The 15,877-nt window shown below is 34.9% G+C and overlaps 1 protein-coding gene and 1 non-coding gene across 2 annotated transcripts in view; one reads left to right on the forward strand and one right to left on the reverse strand.

The window, feature by feature from the left end:
* Positions 1 to 15,464, reverse strand: part of LOC115442286 (chloride channel protein 2) — an 87,548-nt gene extending 72,084 nt beyond the window's left edge. Inside the window, exon 1 of the mRNA XM_030167292.2 lies at positions 14,913 to 15,464. Within this exon, the coding sequence (XP_030023152.1) occupies positions 14,913 to 14,981 (69 nt within the window). The 5' untranslated portion in view covers positions 14,982 to 15,464. The remainder of the gene's footprint in view (positions 1 to 14,912) is intronic.
* On the forward strand, positions 2,201 to 2,282 carry Trnas-gcu. Its single transcript has one exon. It is a non-coding gene; the product is annotated as a tRNA-Ser (tRNA).
* Positions 15,465 to 15,877: the final 413 nt, after the last annotated feature.

Below are 15,877 nucleotides of genomic sequence, written 5' to 3' on the forward strand. Positions count from 1 at the left end.
AACCGAAGATATCCAAAAAATAAATTGCGTCGCCATCATCATGTACAATCTGAAGATTCGAGATTATTCCAATTGGGATGCTTGCAAATACTGGTTTAAATACGACACACGTGTTATTGTAAAAAAATATGTAATAGAATGTGTAAATGAGCCTACGGAACATTTTTGTTCTGATTTGTTATGGCATGCCGTATCCTTCCTCTTATACCTTGGTCGTATGTATATTTTTTGATCACTGTCAAAATCCTTCACATTTGGCGTCCGACAATATCAAACATGTTAAATAGCCAACAGCTCTTTCTTATTACCACCAACACTCTCACATTACTATTCTGGTCTTCACTGAGGTCCAGCTAAACAATGGAAGGAACACGGGGTCACTCAGACACGCCCTCTGAATTGTAACTATTCACTGGATGATTTGGTAAAGGTAATTCGCAACTAAACACCTGCAAGTTTGTTTTTGTCGACTGACGATAGATGATTACCCCTTGGCAGTCGACACAATTATGCCGGCCTGTTAGAATCGGATATACATAGGCTGATACCGAAATGCGACACACTTACGTGGGCTACTATGGCGGGTTTTAACACCTTCTGTGCGATGGTCGCTATTCGGGCGGATATAAAATATATCCTGCCACCAACAGACAATAATAATTTATATTCGGATCCTGAAAATATAATACCAGTCCTGTATGGACTGCTTATTGCTGAGTACGAGCTTCCTCTACTGAGAGGATTGAGGCCTTAGTCCACTATGCTGGGCTACTGCGTATTGGTAGACTTCACACACCCTTGAAACTTTTATGGCGAAATCTCAGATATGTAGTCATTCTCATGATATTTGCATTCACTATTAAATTGAAATGATATTTGAATAATTGATAAATAATATAAGTACATGTAACTTCTAAGTCACAAAAAAATATCCACATTTTTAAAAGATATTTACAACCAAAGTAAAGATAACATTGCAGAAATATCGTGAATTTTTTCTATATATATTGTAAATTTCGTATAAATACATACGTCTTAAGGATTAATCTCCAGAATTGATATATCATATATCAACTTTACGATCTCTTTCTCCTTGTAAGTAGTCGCGATGCATCCAGTCCTGTATCTACTCTACATACTTGTATAATATCTTCCTGTATAAAAAATCTAGCGTGTTTGATGGAAGTCTTAAAACAATTATCACGATTATACAGAGCAGGAACCCGCGTGTCATTGGAATAATTATTTTCAATGTTGCGTGAAACGTACGCGAGGCTGTATCATATCTCAGTTTAAGATCACAACGCTAAACAACTATTCCAAATAAATTATCCACCATTAGTTGGTATCCAAAGTCTTGTCGTCCCGAAGAAGGCACGATGGATGAGAACGGTATATTTATTTGGAACTAATAGTCTGCAGGTCGCTTGTTGACTGGTATAATTGTAGCGATCAGTAAAAAATACAACACCCCTTCTTTGTTAATAACCTTCTTACTCACTTCATCAGGTGCACGTCATTTTGTCATGCTAGAAACAATAACGCCACCTTAAACTCTAATTAAATACTACAGCATTCACTGTGCTCTATGCTATTACAAAAACATCATAAAGGTCCTCAACACCAAAAGCGATGACACGCGAAGCTATACTGTGATAGACTCCAAGATGTCTAGACTCTTCAAGGTGATTCAACAACTGTTGCATTTCACCACTGCGATTTCGTAAAATGCTCGGTTCAATGCCAACGGTTTACGCAATAATTTAAAACTGGTTATGGGCGATGTTTATCCATATTTTTCAGTTCAGACGCTAAGAAGGGAACAGCATTTTTTTTACAAAGTGCGTAGAAGAAAGTTTCGTAAGTGGCTTAAACGGGTTAAAGAATTGTCTTCTTAAAAACTAATACTTAGTGAGATTTCCAAGGGTGTTTGACTTTCCTTACCTTTTTTAAATAAGTGCATGACAAAGTGACCCCACAACACGTGATGGTAAGTGGAGTGGGGTCCAATTGCAAGTCGACTAACGATAGATGATTAAACTTCTGCAGTCGACACAATTATGCCGGCCTGTTTGGTATACACAGGCTGATCCCGGAACGCGACGGACTTACCTGCAGTTACCTAAACTATCAGAATTTCTTTAAAGCCGATAATGCACCCGTTATTCTTTAAATGTGAAATTTGGATAGCTTTCATCACGACGAGGTGGCCGAGAGGTTAAGGCGTTGGACTGCTAATCCAATGTGCTCTGCACGCGTGGGTTCGAATCCCATCCTCGTCGAGGACTTTTTACGGAATCTTATTCTTGTTTATTAATTAAATAAACGAAATATCTTCTTCATAATGGATGTAATTTATCATTTTAAGGTTCAACAATTTCAGAGATTATCATAGGCTACTCAGAAAGTTAATTGTATAATATTTATGTTGATTGTATACTAGATGAAGGTCCTTTTTTGCTAGTTTCAAGTAAATTTTATTTGACAGTTATCGTATTAAGCAGCTAAGGTAGATAGTACTCATTTTGTTGCCATTTCTTTGAAGGCATAGATTAGTGTGACTTTTGTATAGCATTTACTCAGAAGTTGTGTATCAGGCCCTAAACTATCTACTCCTAAAATAGACGTAGTTACGTAATGAATGTCAAGTGAAGACTTTAATATCTTTGCAAGTCACCTTGAAGTCTCGATGGCAACAAGTATTATAAGAACATCTTGACAATGTTATTACAATAGTTCGCCTTTGTATCTATGCCCATAAGTGCCAACTTTAATAAAAACGAGTAAGCACACACGGCCGGCAAAATAGTCGATTGTTTTACCACGTCAATCGTTATAGAAACCGCCGTGGAGAAATTGCCTTCATGTATGTACTTCTGTCGGGGAGAGCTGCGTATCAAATATACTTCGCCCCGCTCTGATTCCTTCTTTTGAAAACCCATTTATTGCGAACAAAAACTCACTGTAATGAAACCAACTGAAAAAAGGCCTTTTTCTACGATAATATTTGCCTTTAAAGTTAGTCCGGTCACCTAGAGGCGATAGCCTAGTTGGCAGTGGAACGGACTGCCGAATAAGCGAATGTCCGCAGGTCCAAAACCCAGGGCTAAGTCTGCCAATGCGCACCAGCCCAGCGTGGTGGACTAAGGCCTAATCCCTCCGAGTAGTAGAGGATCCCCGTGTCCAGCAGTGAGACAGTATATACTACAGGGCTGATATTATTATATTATAAGGCCAACTAGGTGCCAAATTTCATACTAATTCATTTAGCACATTATGCCTTTAATTAAAATATACGAATATGTTTATAACTTTCGCATGCACTTTAATAGGAAGATACCCTCTAAGTTTCACTAGCGGCTTCGGCCTCCTCTACATCTTTCCCTAAAAAGGGCCATTTTGTACTTTTCTCAGATAAAACCTACATTTTTAATCCAGATTCTATATTGCTGACCCAGTATCTATGACAAGACCTAAGAATGTGGAAGAGGCGAAAGAAGTACCTTTGTCAAGATAATGTGTTAATCCAGCATTATTAATGCCATCATCATCATCATCAGCCGCAGGATGTCCACTGCTGAACATGGGCTTCCCCCAATTATTTCCAGATCGACCTATTCAATTAATGCCATATTTGAACCAAATCGATTCTGGAATTTTTTAAAATACAAATAATTTAACATAGAAATATCTTTAACAATTTACAATACTAGTAAGAAATAAGTATTAGCCATTTATACTCTCAGCATTTCTAAACGGTAATAGCCCGATAATGATTTATGTTTTGCAAGCATTCTTATGTCCAATATGGCCGGTGACCCAGATCACTTCCTACAAGCCAAGCTTTATACCTATAAATTATATTATTGTTAAGTTCCTGTTACGGATTTATGACAACTGTTTGTTGTAATACAATAACACCTGTATTTTGTAGGGATAAGCAGAAACGCGAGTATTTTTCACCAAGATCAAAGGTACTAGCATCATATCGACCAAAAATCCCAACCAAGCATGGTATTGTAGAATGCCCAAGAACCGTAACAAAAATGAGAATCCTATATTGAGGGTATATGAAGTCTGGCAATCCGTACTAGGTCGGCGTGGTTGAGTAAGGCCTAATCCTTCTCAGTAGTAGAGGAGGCCTGTATCCAACCAACGATCAAATTGTGATCACTGGACGTCCACTAGTTAATATTAAACTGTAAATACATAGAGTCTAGACATTCTAATATTGCAGCAAATAAATCATAAATTGATGATACGGTCACTTTTTATTACTAATTGTATTATTAATTTACTGTTATCGGAATGTACTGGAAAAAAACAATAGGAACAGTTGTAGAATATAAAACCAGTGATATGGTAATCCATATGATAAAACATTGTTTTTACGAGTAACAAAGTGGATAATGATAACCAGATGCCGCTATAAACCACAACAAAAAGGACAGTTAAAAATCATCAATCATCATCATCAATCTAATCACTAGGCTTGCCAAAATTGCTTTGTACACTAAAAAAAAAATGAAAGTACCGAGGAAACAGGTATGTCCCGACTCTTTTAAGATCTAGTACCGAAAATCCCAGTTCTTCAAATACCTTTCAGCTCCAGAAACCTTACGTATGATAATTATGTGTATACTAATGCTAAAGACCAATAGAGTCAACAATTGTTCTATTTAGTAGTAGAACAGCGCTGTAGATACTATTATATTGCATGCACCAGTGTTGACAATAAATCATTCTTTGTCTTATGAGCGGTTTCGATTGGGTTATTCCCACTGTCTAAAATAAAACCAATGTAACCTTTGTTGTTCTGATAATATCCGCCCTAATCGTCTTTTTAATTCCTTTTCTTTAAACTTCTTATCATCTCATAAATAGGGAGACAACCACCGTAGGGCTAGGAGGTGCAGAACACCGGTGACACCAAGACCCTTATCAGTATACCTAAACTGCAAAATTTCCCAAGAAATTATCGCAGGTTTACGCTTTACTTTAGGTCACCACCTAGTGAACAGCATTTTACCTACCAAAATCAGGGAGCGATGGATTTTTTGCACCTGCACCCTTCGTTGCCTAGGTAATGCTCATAAGGACTAGTTTATATTGAACCAAACGTTTCACAATTTCCTACAACTACACTGACATATTTTTTTACATAAAAAACTTAACTAGACATTAACAACGATCCATAAAAGTAATCCCAGTTATCAAGCACATGACGAATGGTATCTAAGAATTTGGACGATAGCAAAACGGATTAGATAATACCATTACACACTGACCGATACCAATGTCGTGGCCTTAAATCTAGGCATTTCCTCGTGCAGTATCTGCTTGTATATTTGTTAATCTTCCTCTTCAATATTAGGTACGTGGGCCTTCAGTGATAAAATATTACCCTTTCGTGCCGGAAATTGTTTGATAGGAGAAAAGGAAAATGTGATAAGTTTTGCTCATAATTAATACGTTTTTGTACATAAAGGTTATATAGATAAGAAAATATACGTTATCTTAAATAGTAACTAGATATCTGGATAGATATATCGGTTTTTAAAAGAAATCTTACACCACTGGCATCTCGAGTTACTTACTTTCAATAGGATTTCTGTACATTAAAATAATAATTTAGTTAATATTTTATAGCGAATTTTTGTATTATAATTTTCCCACGATATTTCGAAGATTTTGTAGACTTCTTGGTCACGGCGCGGATGAAAGTGTTAGTTGTCCGAAAAGTCAGTTACAATATCTACTCACAATTTAGAATTATACAAAGGATTTTCAATCCACCCCGTATAATATAAAAAACCGCGACAAAATCCGGAAAATATTTTTACTGCGATGTCTATTCGATATGATGACATTCGCGTAAACATAACAAATCATTATATACATTAAATAAAATTTGTAATAATTTGTGGTTATTTGCTACTTTAATCACCTATTGTACGTTGGATAGCAAATGTAAACATATAGAGAACGAGTTGTACAAAAACATTAGATATATTTTTTATGAATAAGTAACAATTTTTTTTTGTAATTAGAATTTGCTCAAAATAGCGGTAGCCTAGTTGGGTGTAGAACGGACTGACGAGACGAATGTCCGCAGGTTCAAATCCCAAGAGCACACACCTGTGACTTTTCTAAAAACTACGTGAGTTATCACTTGTTTTAACGGTTAAGGAAAACATCGTGAGGAAACCTGCATACCTGAGAAGTTCTCTTTAGGAATTTTAAGGGTGTGAAGTTACCAATCCGCACTAGGCCAGTGTGGTGGACTAAGGCCTAATCCCTCTCAGTAGTAGAGGCCCGTGCCCAGCAGTGGGACAGCATAGAATACAGAGCTGATATTATTTATTTTATTAAATTAGAACCGGCTTTGGACTTAGGCCTTTTCACCTACATACATTATGTTCTATTCGCGGTAACGATTATAGAAAGACATCCTTCCTAAAGCCCCTGGTCCGACATTGCTCCAGATATCCCTTATCTGTGGCAAGTCTGATACCATTATATGATTATAAAAATATTTGTTCAGTTATTTGTTTTTAAATGTAATCTCGGGTGTCACGACGTGCAATCATAGATAACGTTGCATAATGGCTGCCGGAACATTTTGTATAAACATCTATAGTTATAGTTAATATTGCCTTACGACTTTGTTGTTAATTGTAGAGGTAAAATATTTATATTGTTAGATTAAAAAATATTGTGAGGGTATTTGTGACACTTTTGCTATAAAAACACTGAACGTTTGACAGACCGAGGTAGGGCTCGCAGTGCCTAAAGCACTCACCCGCAAGACTGATGTGTCTATATAAGCCGGTCCTGCCCGGCAACAAACGTATCACCATATTAAAAAAAAAAAAATTATACCGAAGTGGTTGGTCCTGGACAGTCGTAGCGATCGGTTGGATGGTAAATTATTGGCGAAAGCATTTCTGTAGCCAGCGATAGTTATTTTTATTTTTTAATCAACTCGCTTCAGTTTCTATCAATATATTAATAGTCTCTAGAATTTGCTCACAACTTTACCCTGCTGTCATTTACGATGTGTGCTCCTAAAATATTTCATATACATCACAGAAGCCGAACTTTACTTTCTACATTGAAACTAAAATTTATAGTCAAGTTGTGAGATCTATTAAAGAATAACTTGCTGTGTTTCTCCATTCTATTCTTGGATTTCAAGTAACCAGCGAACCGTAATCTTCAAAGCCTTCGCTCTCACTTAATTTAACTCTAGATTTGGCAGGTAGCCAGTTATTTCGGTAGTATGCTTAATATCTATACCCCATTCATCTGAGTGTTTGTATTCAACTTTCCCTGCACCAGTTTATTTATTATGTATATAATTAATGTTGGCTCTTATTATTTATTTTTGTCTATATTTTATCTGATGTCTATCTTACTGGGAGCAAATCAAAATAGCAGAGCAGGTGCAACTTAAATTAAACTTTATAGCATCGCGATAATAACGATTGAAACCAACTAACAGGGCGCAAACAAAGAAATATATTACAGCTTGTAAAATTCCTTTCCTCCTCCCGTCCCATAAACTCTCTCCCCTATCCCTGAAGGAGCGCCGTGGTTGCTAAGCCGAGGGATCGCTTGTACACCGTTAGCAGGGTACCCCCGGTGAGAACCAATCCGTGCCAGAAAAAAATGACAATAGAAATTAGCATACAGAATATCATTCCACGCTATTTTCACGAACGTAACACTGCTGTGGTACCAGTTAATACTGTGATAAAGGATGACTCCAAGGCCCTTATTCTCTATGACAATATAAACTCGTAACACGGCCTTGTTACGTTCGTGAAAATAATGTGGAATGGTATTCTATATGCCAATTTCTATTGTCTTAAACGAGACGTTGTGTTACATGCTTGCTATTCACTGACGAAATGACGCGTGGTACAGAGAATAAGGCCTCAGAAGATCATGGATGTGCAGCCCGTGGAATGGGGCTTAGGGAATGGTAGACGGTGTTTGGAAAAAGTAGTTTACATAATTATGTTATCTTTGCTTTTAGTCACGCACATACTACGTTTTTATCTCCGAAAGGGTAGGGAGAAGTGCAACTACCCACCACCAACCCATTTTTCACCATATGCATTCCAACCTATGATGTGATCGTCATAAGACGGAACTAGTCCACCTACTTTTCGCAATGTGTGTTCTGTCGTGTGTGATAGGGGGCGAGCCTATCGCCATATTGTACATAAATTCCAGACTCCAGGCTGATACTGAGCAGTAAACCCAATCTCTGTTAGCTGGCTTTTAATTACTTTTTTTAGACTGACTAAAATCAAGATATAAATCTAGGTCGTGGCTGGCTCACACAAGGCTTTACAGATTTCATTGTTAACCTCGCACATAGTCACTGGTAACAAACATTTAATCTTAAGTTAATTAAATTTAAACCCAATTAAAACCACATTAGGACTGTTTCTAATTATTTTAATCATTATCACTGCGAATTATCTATTGCAGTGCTAATTCTGATAAGATATTATATAATAAAACGGGATTGGAATCTAATCATGAAACACACTTTGATCTTTAACATACAATATTTAGAATTGAAATTGCAATATCATCCAATATGAGAACGTATAATATGATTCTTTACGTAATAATATTATTATGCAGTATGAAATCGATGGCGTATGCATTACTAGCAATTGATCGTGACCTTGCCCACTAGATTTCATTATTCAGATAAAACTTTTCAAGGGCCTAGCATATATTCGGGATAAAAATACCGTACATAATAACATAAACACAAACATTTATGTTCATGTGTAGATATTTGTCCGAAGTGAAGACAATTGCTAAACGGATTTAGATGAAATTTGACGGAGAGATAGACCATGTCAAAGGTAACTTTTAATTGGGAAATATAGAAAAAAAAGAAAGAAAATGATTTTGTAACAAACACAAGATACATACATATAACAAACAAACGAAACAGACAAAAAGCACCTAAATGTTTATCACATAAAAGGCTCCAACTCACCAATACGCTGACAGTGAAGCAAATGCTGGTCTCCGTTGGGCCATTTGTACATTTCTTTATTATTACTTTTTGATATAACGCACTCTTAATAAAATAATGACTTATTTCAAAATTGATAATTTGTGGCAGTCGTCGGAAAACTAATTTTTGTTTGCTGCCTATTTTTTTGAAGTTGCTATAAAATTGAGCTTATTAAAGATAGGTAATAAACGAAACCTATAGCATGAAAAAAAAAAGGAAAAAAACTAAAAGGTCACAAACAGAAATTGCTTGTTTGACGATTCCCACAAATTGCCAATTTTGAAATGGGTCATTATTTTATTAAGAGTGCGATAAATTATTTGCTAAAAGATTTTACATCAGAGTGAAGTCGTATCAAATCATAATAGTGAACAAATGACGCCGTTAACGAATACTAGTTTTAGTAAATATCCATTCATGAGCTATTGTTTGATAGTTACACGCGAGATTTATTCTCTGAGGAACTTTTATTTTTCTAAACACAATAACTCTCTCATGACTAATACCTGCCCTGCATGGGCGTAGGGGGGAGAATGGTGGGCAGAGTCCATCCTGGAAACGTCTTTACCCGTAGTAGAAATAGGCTCACGTTTGCAGAGGCCTCGCGTGGGCCTTGAAATCGACGGCCATTTTTTGCTCGGGCCAGCTGGCTGAAAATCCTTAACTACGCCAATACTGTATCATTACTGTCCCACTGCTGGACATGGGCCTCTTATATTAAGAGGGATTAGCCGGCAACCTAGTGCGGTCTGGTAGATTTCACACACCTTCGAAACTCTTAAGGATAAATTCTTTCGTAAGTGTATTTCCTTACGATTACGCGTTAAAAATCAAAGACCTAGGCAATCGCCGTCAATTACGACAAATTACGTAATCACAATGATTATAATTATGTATGCTTTTGTTTAAAACTGGCCCATTAATTAAGTAATTACTAACAAATTATTTTCGGCTATGTTAAAGTATACAAAGCAACAGTAAATACACTATTAGGACACTTAATACGTGGAGGCCCGCTTTTTTTTATGCGAGCACGGGAAAGACCATACTACACCTGATGGTAAGTGGGGTTCAGTAGAATGTCGACTGATAAAGAGATGATTATTCCTCGGTAGTCGACACAATTATGCCGGCCGGTTGGAACCGTATATACACAGGCTGATCTCGAAACGCGACATACTTACGTGAGCTACTATGGCGGGTTTTAACTTGTATACAGTGGTCGCTATCCGGGCGAATATAAAATATATCCTACCACCAGCGAATTAATATACAGTCGAATCCGTTTATAATGACATCGAAAGGAATTGACAAACACGTCATAATAAGCGGACGTCATACAAAGCGTTTTGTGAAAAAAAAACATTTTTATGTAAATGGTATGCATGTATTTAAGTACTTTAATAGAGAAACATAGTAACTTATAAAATGTATGTATGTATGTACATAAAAGTTGTATTTTTTAATGTAAGTAATCTGTAATTTTTGTCTGCTTTTGTTTTTTTATTTTATTGTAAAAACAGTCTCTAATACTATTATGTATAGAAGACATCGCTATGGTCAAATTATCGTTTTCAATATTGCTATGAACAAATCAGGATAATAATTGTGCAGCTTTTAATGCCTCTTCTGCGGTAGGTAATGGTTCTTCCTCGACTTCTTCTTCCCCATCACTGAGATTCAAAATAAAAACGAGCCACGTGCCGAACGTCGTCGGGCATCAACGAACATTACCGAAGGCGTAAAGAATCATGTCGGTCATTATAACCGGACATAATTTATTAAAAGGGGTCACAATAAGCGACATGTCACTGTAAGGGAAGTCATTATATCCGACTTTTTTATAAAGAATCTTATATGAAAACCAAACTTCGTAGTGTAATTACGTCATAATAAGAGGTTGGTCAATATAGGCAGAGTCATAATAAACGGATTATACTGTATATCTGTATTTTACCATCACAATATATATTTGTACCGCCAAGTATGACGTCACAGCAGACAGCATATAATTCAATGTTCTTATGAAATAAAAAATTTAACGGATTTTTTCGTAATTTATAAAAATTTTACCCCCGAAGTTTTGGACGGCAGCCTTCATGGCCACGAGGCGGACTACAAAACATTCGCGTAAATAAAAATAATTTTAACAAAAAATTAAACCGCCTTCAAAAACCACTCAAAACCAAAAAATAATTTCACATAACAGGTATATATTGGATACCAAACTTTGGAGTCGGTGCCTGAAGTAGATTCAAGCAAACCTAACGCAAAAACACAACTGATATATTTCGATCATAGTACAACTATTGCGTTGTGGTGTTACATCTCTGCCTACCCCTAAAAAGGGGAAAAGGTGTGATGCTATATACATATATGATGATATGATATACGTAGATGCTGTATGCATGTAAGAAGTAGAGTCAACTAAACCCAACCCAAAAACACAACTGATATGTTTCACACACAGCGCGACTATCGCGCTGAAATGTTACGCCTCTGCCTACCCTTGACACTCGGAAAAGATGTTATGCTATATGTATAAGTATATGAGAAGTACACTGAACCAAACTCAATGCAAAAACATAACTAAAAACGTCATAGGAAAGCTAAATTCGCGATTTCGTTTTCTTGGACGACATAATTATTCTAGTTTTTTTAGTTTTAAAAGCAAACTATTGAAGTGATGTTGAAAAAATTTTTATTTGACCAATCTGGAGAGATATTCGTTTGAATAAAAAAAGAATTTTCCAAATCGGTTCATAAATAAGCGAGTTCTGAGGCAACAAACATACAAAAAAAAATTCACGTCGGTTAACAAGAAATCATTTTGGTTAGTGTTAATACTGCTTATGGGCAGAGATATCGTTTACCAACAGGCAAACCAGTTGCCGGACAGTACACAATCGTGCCATACGTAAGTACAGTCAGCCACAAAAGTGGGTGAATAAAGTCTAAAATAAGTTCTAAAGTCTAAATCACCTTTAAACTTATTTGTCCTTCATTGCTGTCTAATATTCGCGTAAACATAAGAAATGTTTGTGTTCCTATCAACAATATTTTTTTATTTAGTAAAATAAACTTAAAAGTGTTGACTTTATTTTCGATAAAGAAAAAAATATATTTCGCGTGCAGTTAATATGTAGGAGCGTTTTGAAATTTTGAAATCGTTCAATTACTTTTGTGGCCGACTATACATCAAGTGCATATATTATCAAAGCGCTTATTTTCTCGCCTGATCTGAGACTCGAAATTTTTTTTACTTGCAGGGCTTTAGTGTCAGTATCGACTGAACACCGGTTTAAAGTGTGGCGATTTCCTTTTCTAATTATATAATACTAAGTATTGGAATGTAGTCCTAATAGACACAAAAAAGTTTATTATCACATCTAGTGCATGCAATTCATAATAAAAGTTGGTAACATTAGACATGTTTAATTGGTTGTGTGTTGTTATTAGTGTTTACCTTTTTTTAACATTATCACAATCTTTTTTTTAACATTTTTTATTTTACAGCAGTATAATATCCTGCATTTTATCGAAGTATGTAAAAAGAAACATCGATAGATACCTGTTTGTTAATCCTTGTGCTTGACCTTCTCATTTAAGTTTTATAAATAAATACAAAATATTGTTCAACATAATATGTCATATATCATCCATACATAATACATACAATTGTCACACATAATGTCACGCCTCTATTTCCAAATAGCTAAGGGGTCATCCATTAATCACGTGAAGCTCGAAGGGCAGAGGAGTTCGGAAATAAAAACACTAAATACGACAGGAAGCGGGGGAGGGTTGTAATGAGATATCACGTGTTTTTATTTTTCGTTGTTGGCGTGATTATGATTAGGGGACAGAGATAGTCTAAAACCTCACCACATATCACCAGGTTTAGGGGACGGGGTTCAAAAGTCACTAAAAAACATCACGTAATTAATAGACGACCCCTGAGCAGAGAAGTATGATATAAAATCTTGCATCCTTAATCGCACCGTTTTATGACGTCATAATCTGTCTAATGCTATCTCGCATATAAAGTCATCACGCATAGTTTACATTCGGTAGTAGTAATTGAAAAACTCGAATTGAGAATCGGACATTGAACTTCATAGATTTTAATGCCTTATCCTGCTACCAGTCAGAAGCAACTACATTACAAGCTCTAAGCAAAAAATCATATAATACTATAAATACGAAAGTAACTAGATGTTACGCTTTCACGGCTAAACTACTGAACCAATTTTGACGGAATTTAACGCGAAGAAAGCTTGATGTCCAAGAAAGGAATTCCATTTTTTAATATGCATCACAAACCAAATTTCGTACGCGAAGCCGCAAAGAGCGACATTAAAATACAATATAAATGTATCATAATTAATTCATACAATCAAACCAGCAACATGATTACACATTCTAGCAGTTACAAATGTTTTAATGAATCAATAAAAATAATCTTATAAATTCCTTTTGCCCCATTTTTATACGGTAACACATTTTTGTCCAATTGCCTGGGACGGAACCGTGGAATATTTGTTTTCAAATTATTGTCTCATTTTAACAATCCATCTATAATTGTTTTTAGTGTGTTCACATTTACTTTTTTTTTACGGAATTATGACGTAATCGTCCATAATAATGTATAATACAAAAAGAAACTGTTGGCATATTAAACAGCGAATAATATCTATTCATGAAACATTTATTATAACTTTAATAAAAACATAAAATATGAAACACAAAAATATTAATTTGCATTTATCCTTATCCAAATCTAGAAGTGGATAAGCTGATATAAAACCTGAGTGTAATGGAAGCCCTTTCCAGGTCTTGTGAGATGTTACAACAAACCGCATTCCTAATCTCGGCTTTCTGCATATTGCATGAAACCAGTTTGCTTGCAACCTAACAGTAAAGTTTATGTCCATGAATAATTCCTTTACTATATATGGAATGATTTTGTATGTTTTGTATTTATGATACTAAATTAAATAAAAATATTGTAAGATGAAAAAATATTACTGTGTTACTACTTTTAATAATGGCTTATGTCTTTTGTTGCTGAAATTTTTGTTCAAAGAATAGGAACTTTATCAAAAATATAAAATTATAGCAGCATAAAAAACAACACATAACTATGTAAATATTACTATGATCTATTAGTTTGATTTAAATGTGTAAAATGGAAGAGCCTAAAACTTAATATAGAATTTTATAATATTTACTTTTTAAAAATATATGTATAGAAACTTTTTGCCAATGTGTACAGAAACCTATACTAAAAAAAATAATAACATAATTTGTACCACTTGTATAATTGTAAAGTAAATTTTAAGTTATAACATTAATTCAAATGTGCTATAAGTACTTACCTGGCATGCTTATAAATAAATTAAATACCTAAATATTGAGGAAACTGTTTACTAAACATGACATACATCCATAATATTGTCATCCATTTTGGGTAAATTTTAATGTCATAATAAAAATTATGTTTAGGTAAACATATACTTACCTATCAAAATTATGTTACAAAGTTGTTTATTATGATGTTACCTTATATCACCTTTAACCCAAACCAATTATTCAAAACCAGTCTTCTATTTTTTGTCGAATCATAATCATTAAATTAACTAACTTTTCAATAAGTATTTCCTTGAGTACGTCGCAATATTATATGTGCAAATAGGCACGGTAATCAGTATAAAGTTATATGTACACATTTTTTATGAATGAAACGTTAATTGAGAATAAATTATATGGTCATACAAGCAGGCATAATACCAAATAAAGTGCGTCAGAGACCGGGTAAGGAAATAATTATCTATACTTTTCTAGAAATTAGAAAGTTACTTACGAGTGTGTTCTGATATCCAAAGCCGGACTCCTCGTCCGAACCATCTTCTTTGTTGTTTTGAACCTTCATTTTAATTCCGGAAAGTTCTTTTAACACAGCAAATTGCAAAACCTAATTTACCAAAACAATGCGAAACACTGCGCGCGAGTCGCGGTTATTATTGTTTTTTTTTTCTAAACAGGCAAAGATTCACGGCATCCGGCCACAGACGACGATATCCCGCATACAAGAGCTACGCCGAACGTAATAAGACGATATGTAATTGAATAAAGATCCCATGCAAATTGTTCGCTCGCTAAAGGGAGCCAACACGTACGATCACCACTTCATGCAACGAACGACTGACAAAAGTTGACAAGTGACAGTTGCGTTCGAAAGATTAGATCGGTGACCGTGAACTTGAACTTCTTATCTATTTATTTTTAGTAGTTAATTATCACTATTTATATTTTCTCAATCGCAATGAATTTTTAAATAATATAATACAATGCAATAAAGCCCATAAACGCGTACACGTCACGATATTCCGAACGCGAATAAACTTTGATTTATCAAAGCCGTTTCGTTCCGCGTGCGATTACGTTTTGTGTTCTTTGATATTGTCATTGTTTTATCTGATTGACGATTGATATGAGAACCATGTGACGAGACGGTCATATTATTATCATAATATTATTTATTACAAATAGAAAGGTTTATAGTTTATCATAGAACGACATAAAACTTTTCTTCGCTATCAACTTTTTTACTATCGGAAATGAATTTTAAATAAGAGTATTTAAAATGAGATTATGCATAAATGATAAAGAGAACTAAATTGGCTCCAGTATGGTTATGAAGCAATTTAAAAACAAAAGATATTCTTTCCATTGTGACCGCGTTATGTTTGGATGAGGATTAGTCACACAATAAAAAATATTGTAACCGTCATTATTAATGCTTCTATATAATCTTGTAACATAATA

The sequence above is a fragment of the Manduca sexta genome, chromosome 3, assembly GCF_014839805.1.
Source record: "Manduca sexta isolate Smith_Timp_Sample1 chromosome 3, JHU_Msex_v1.0, whole genome shotgun sequence".
Taxonomy (NCBI): Eukaryota; Metazoa; Arthropoda; class Insecta; order Lepidoptera; family Sphingidae; genus Manduca; species Manduca sexta.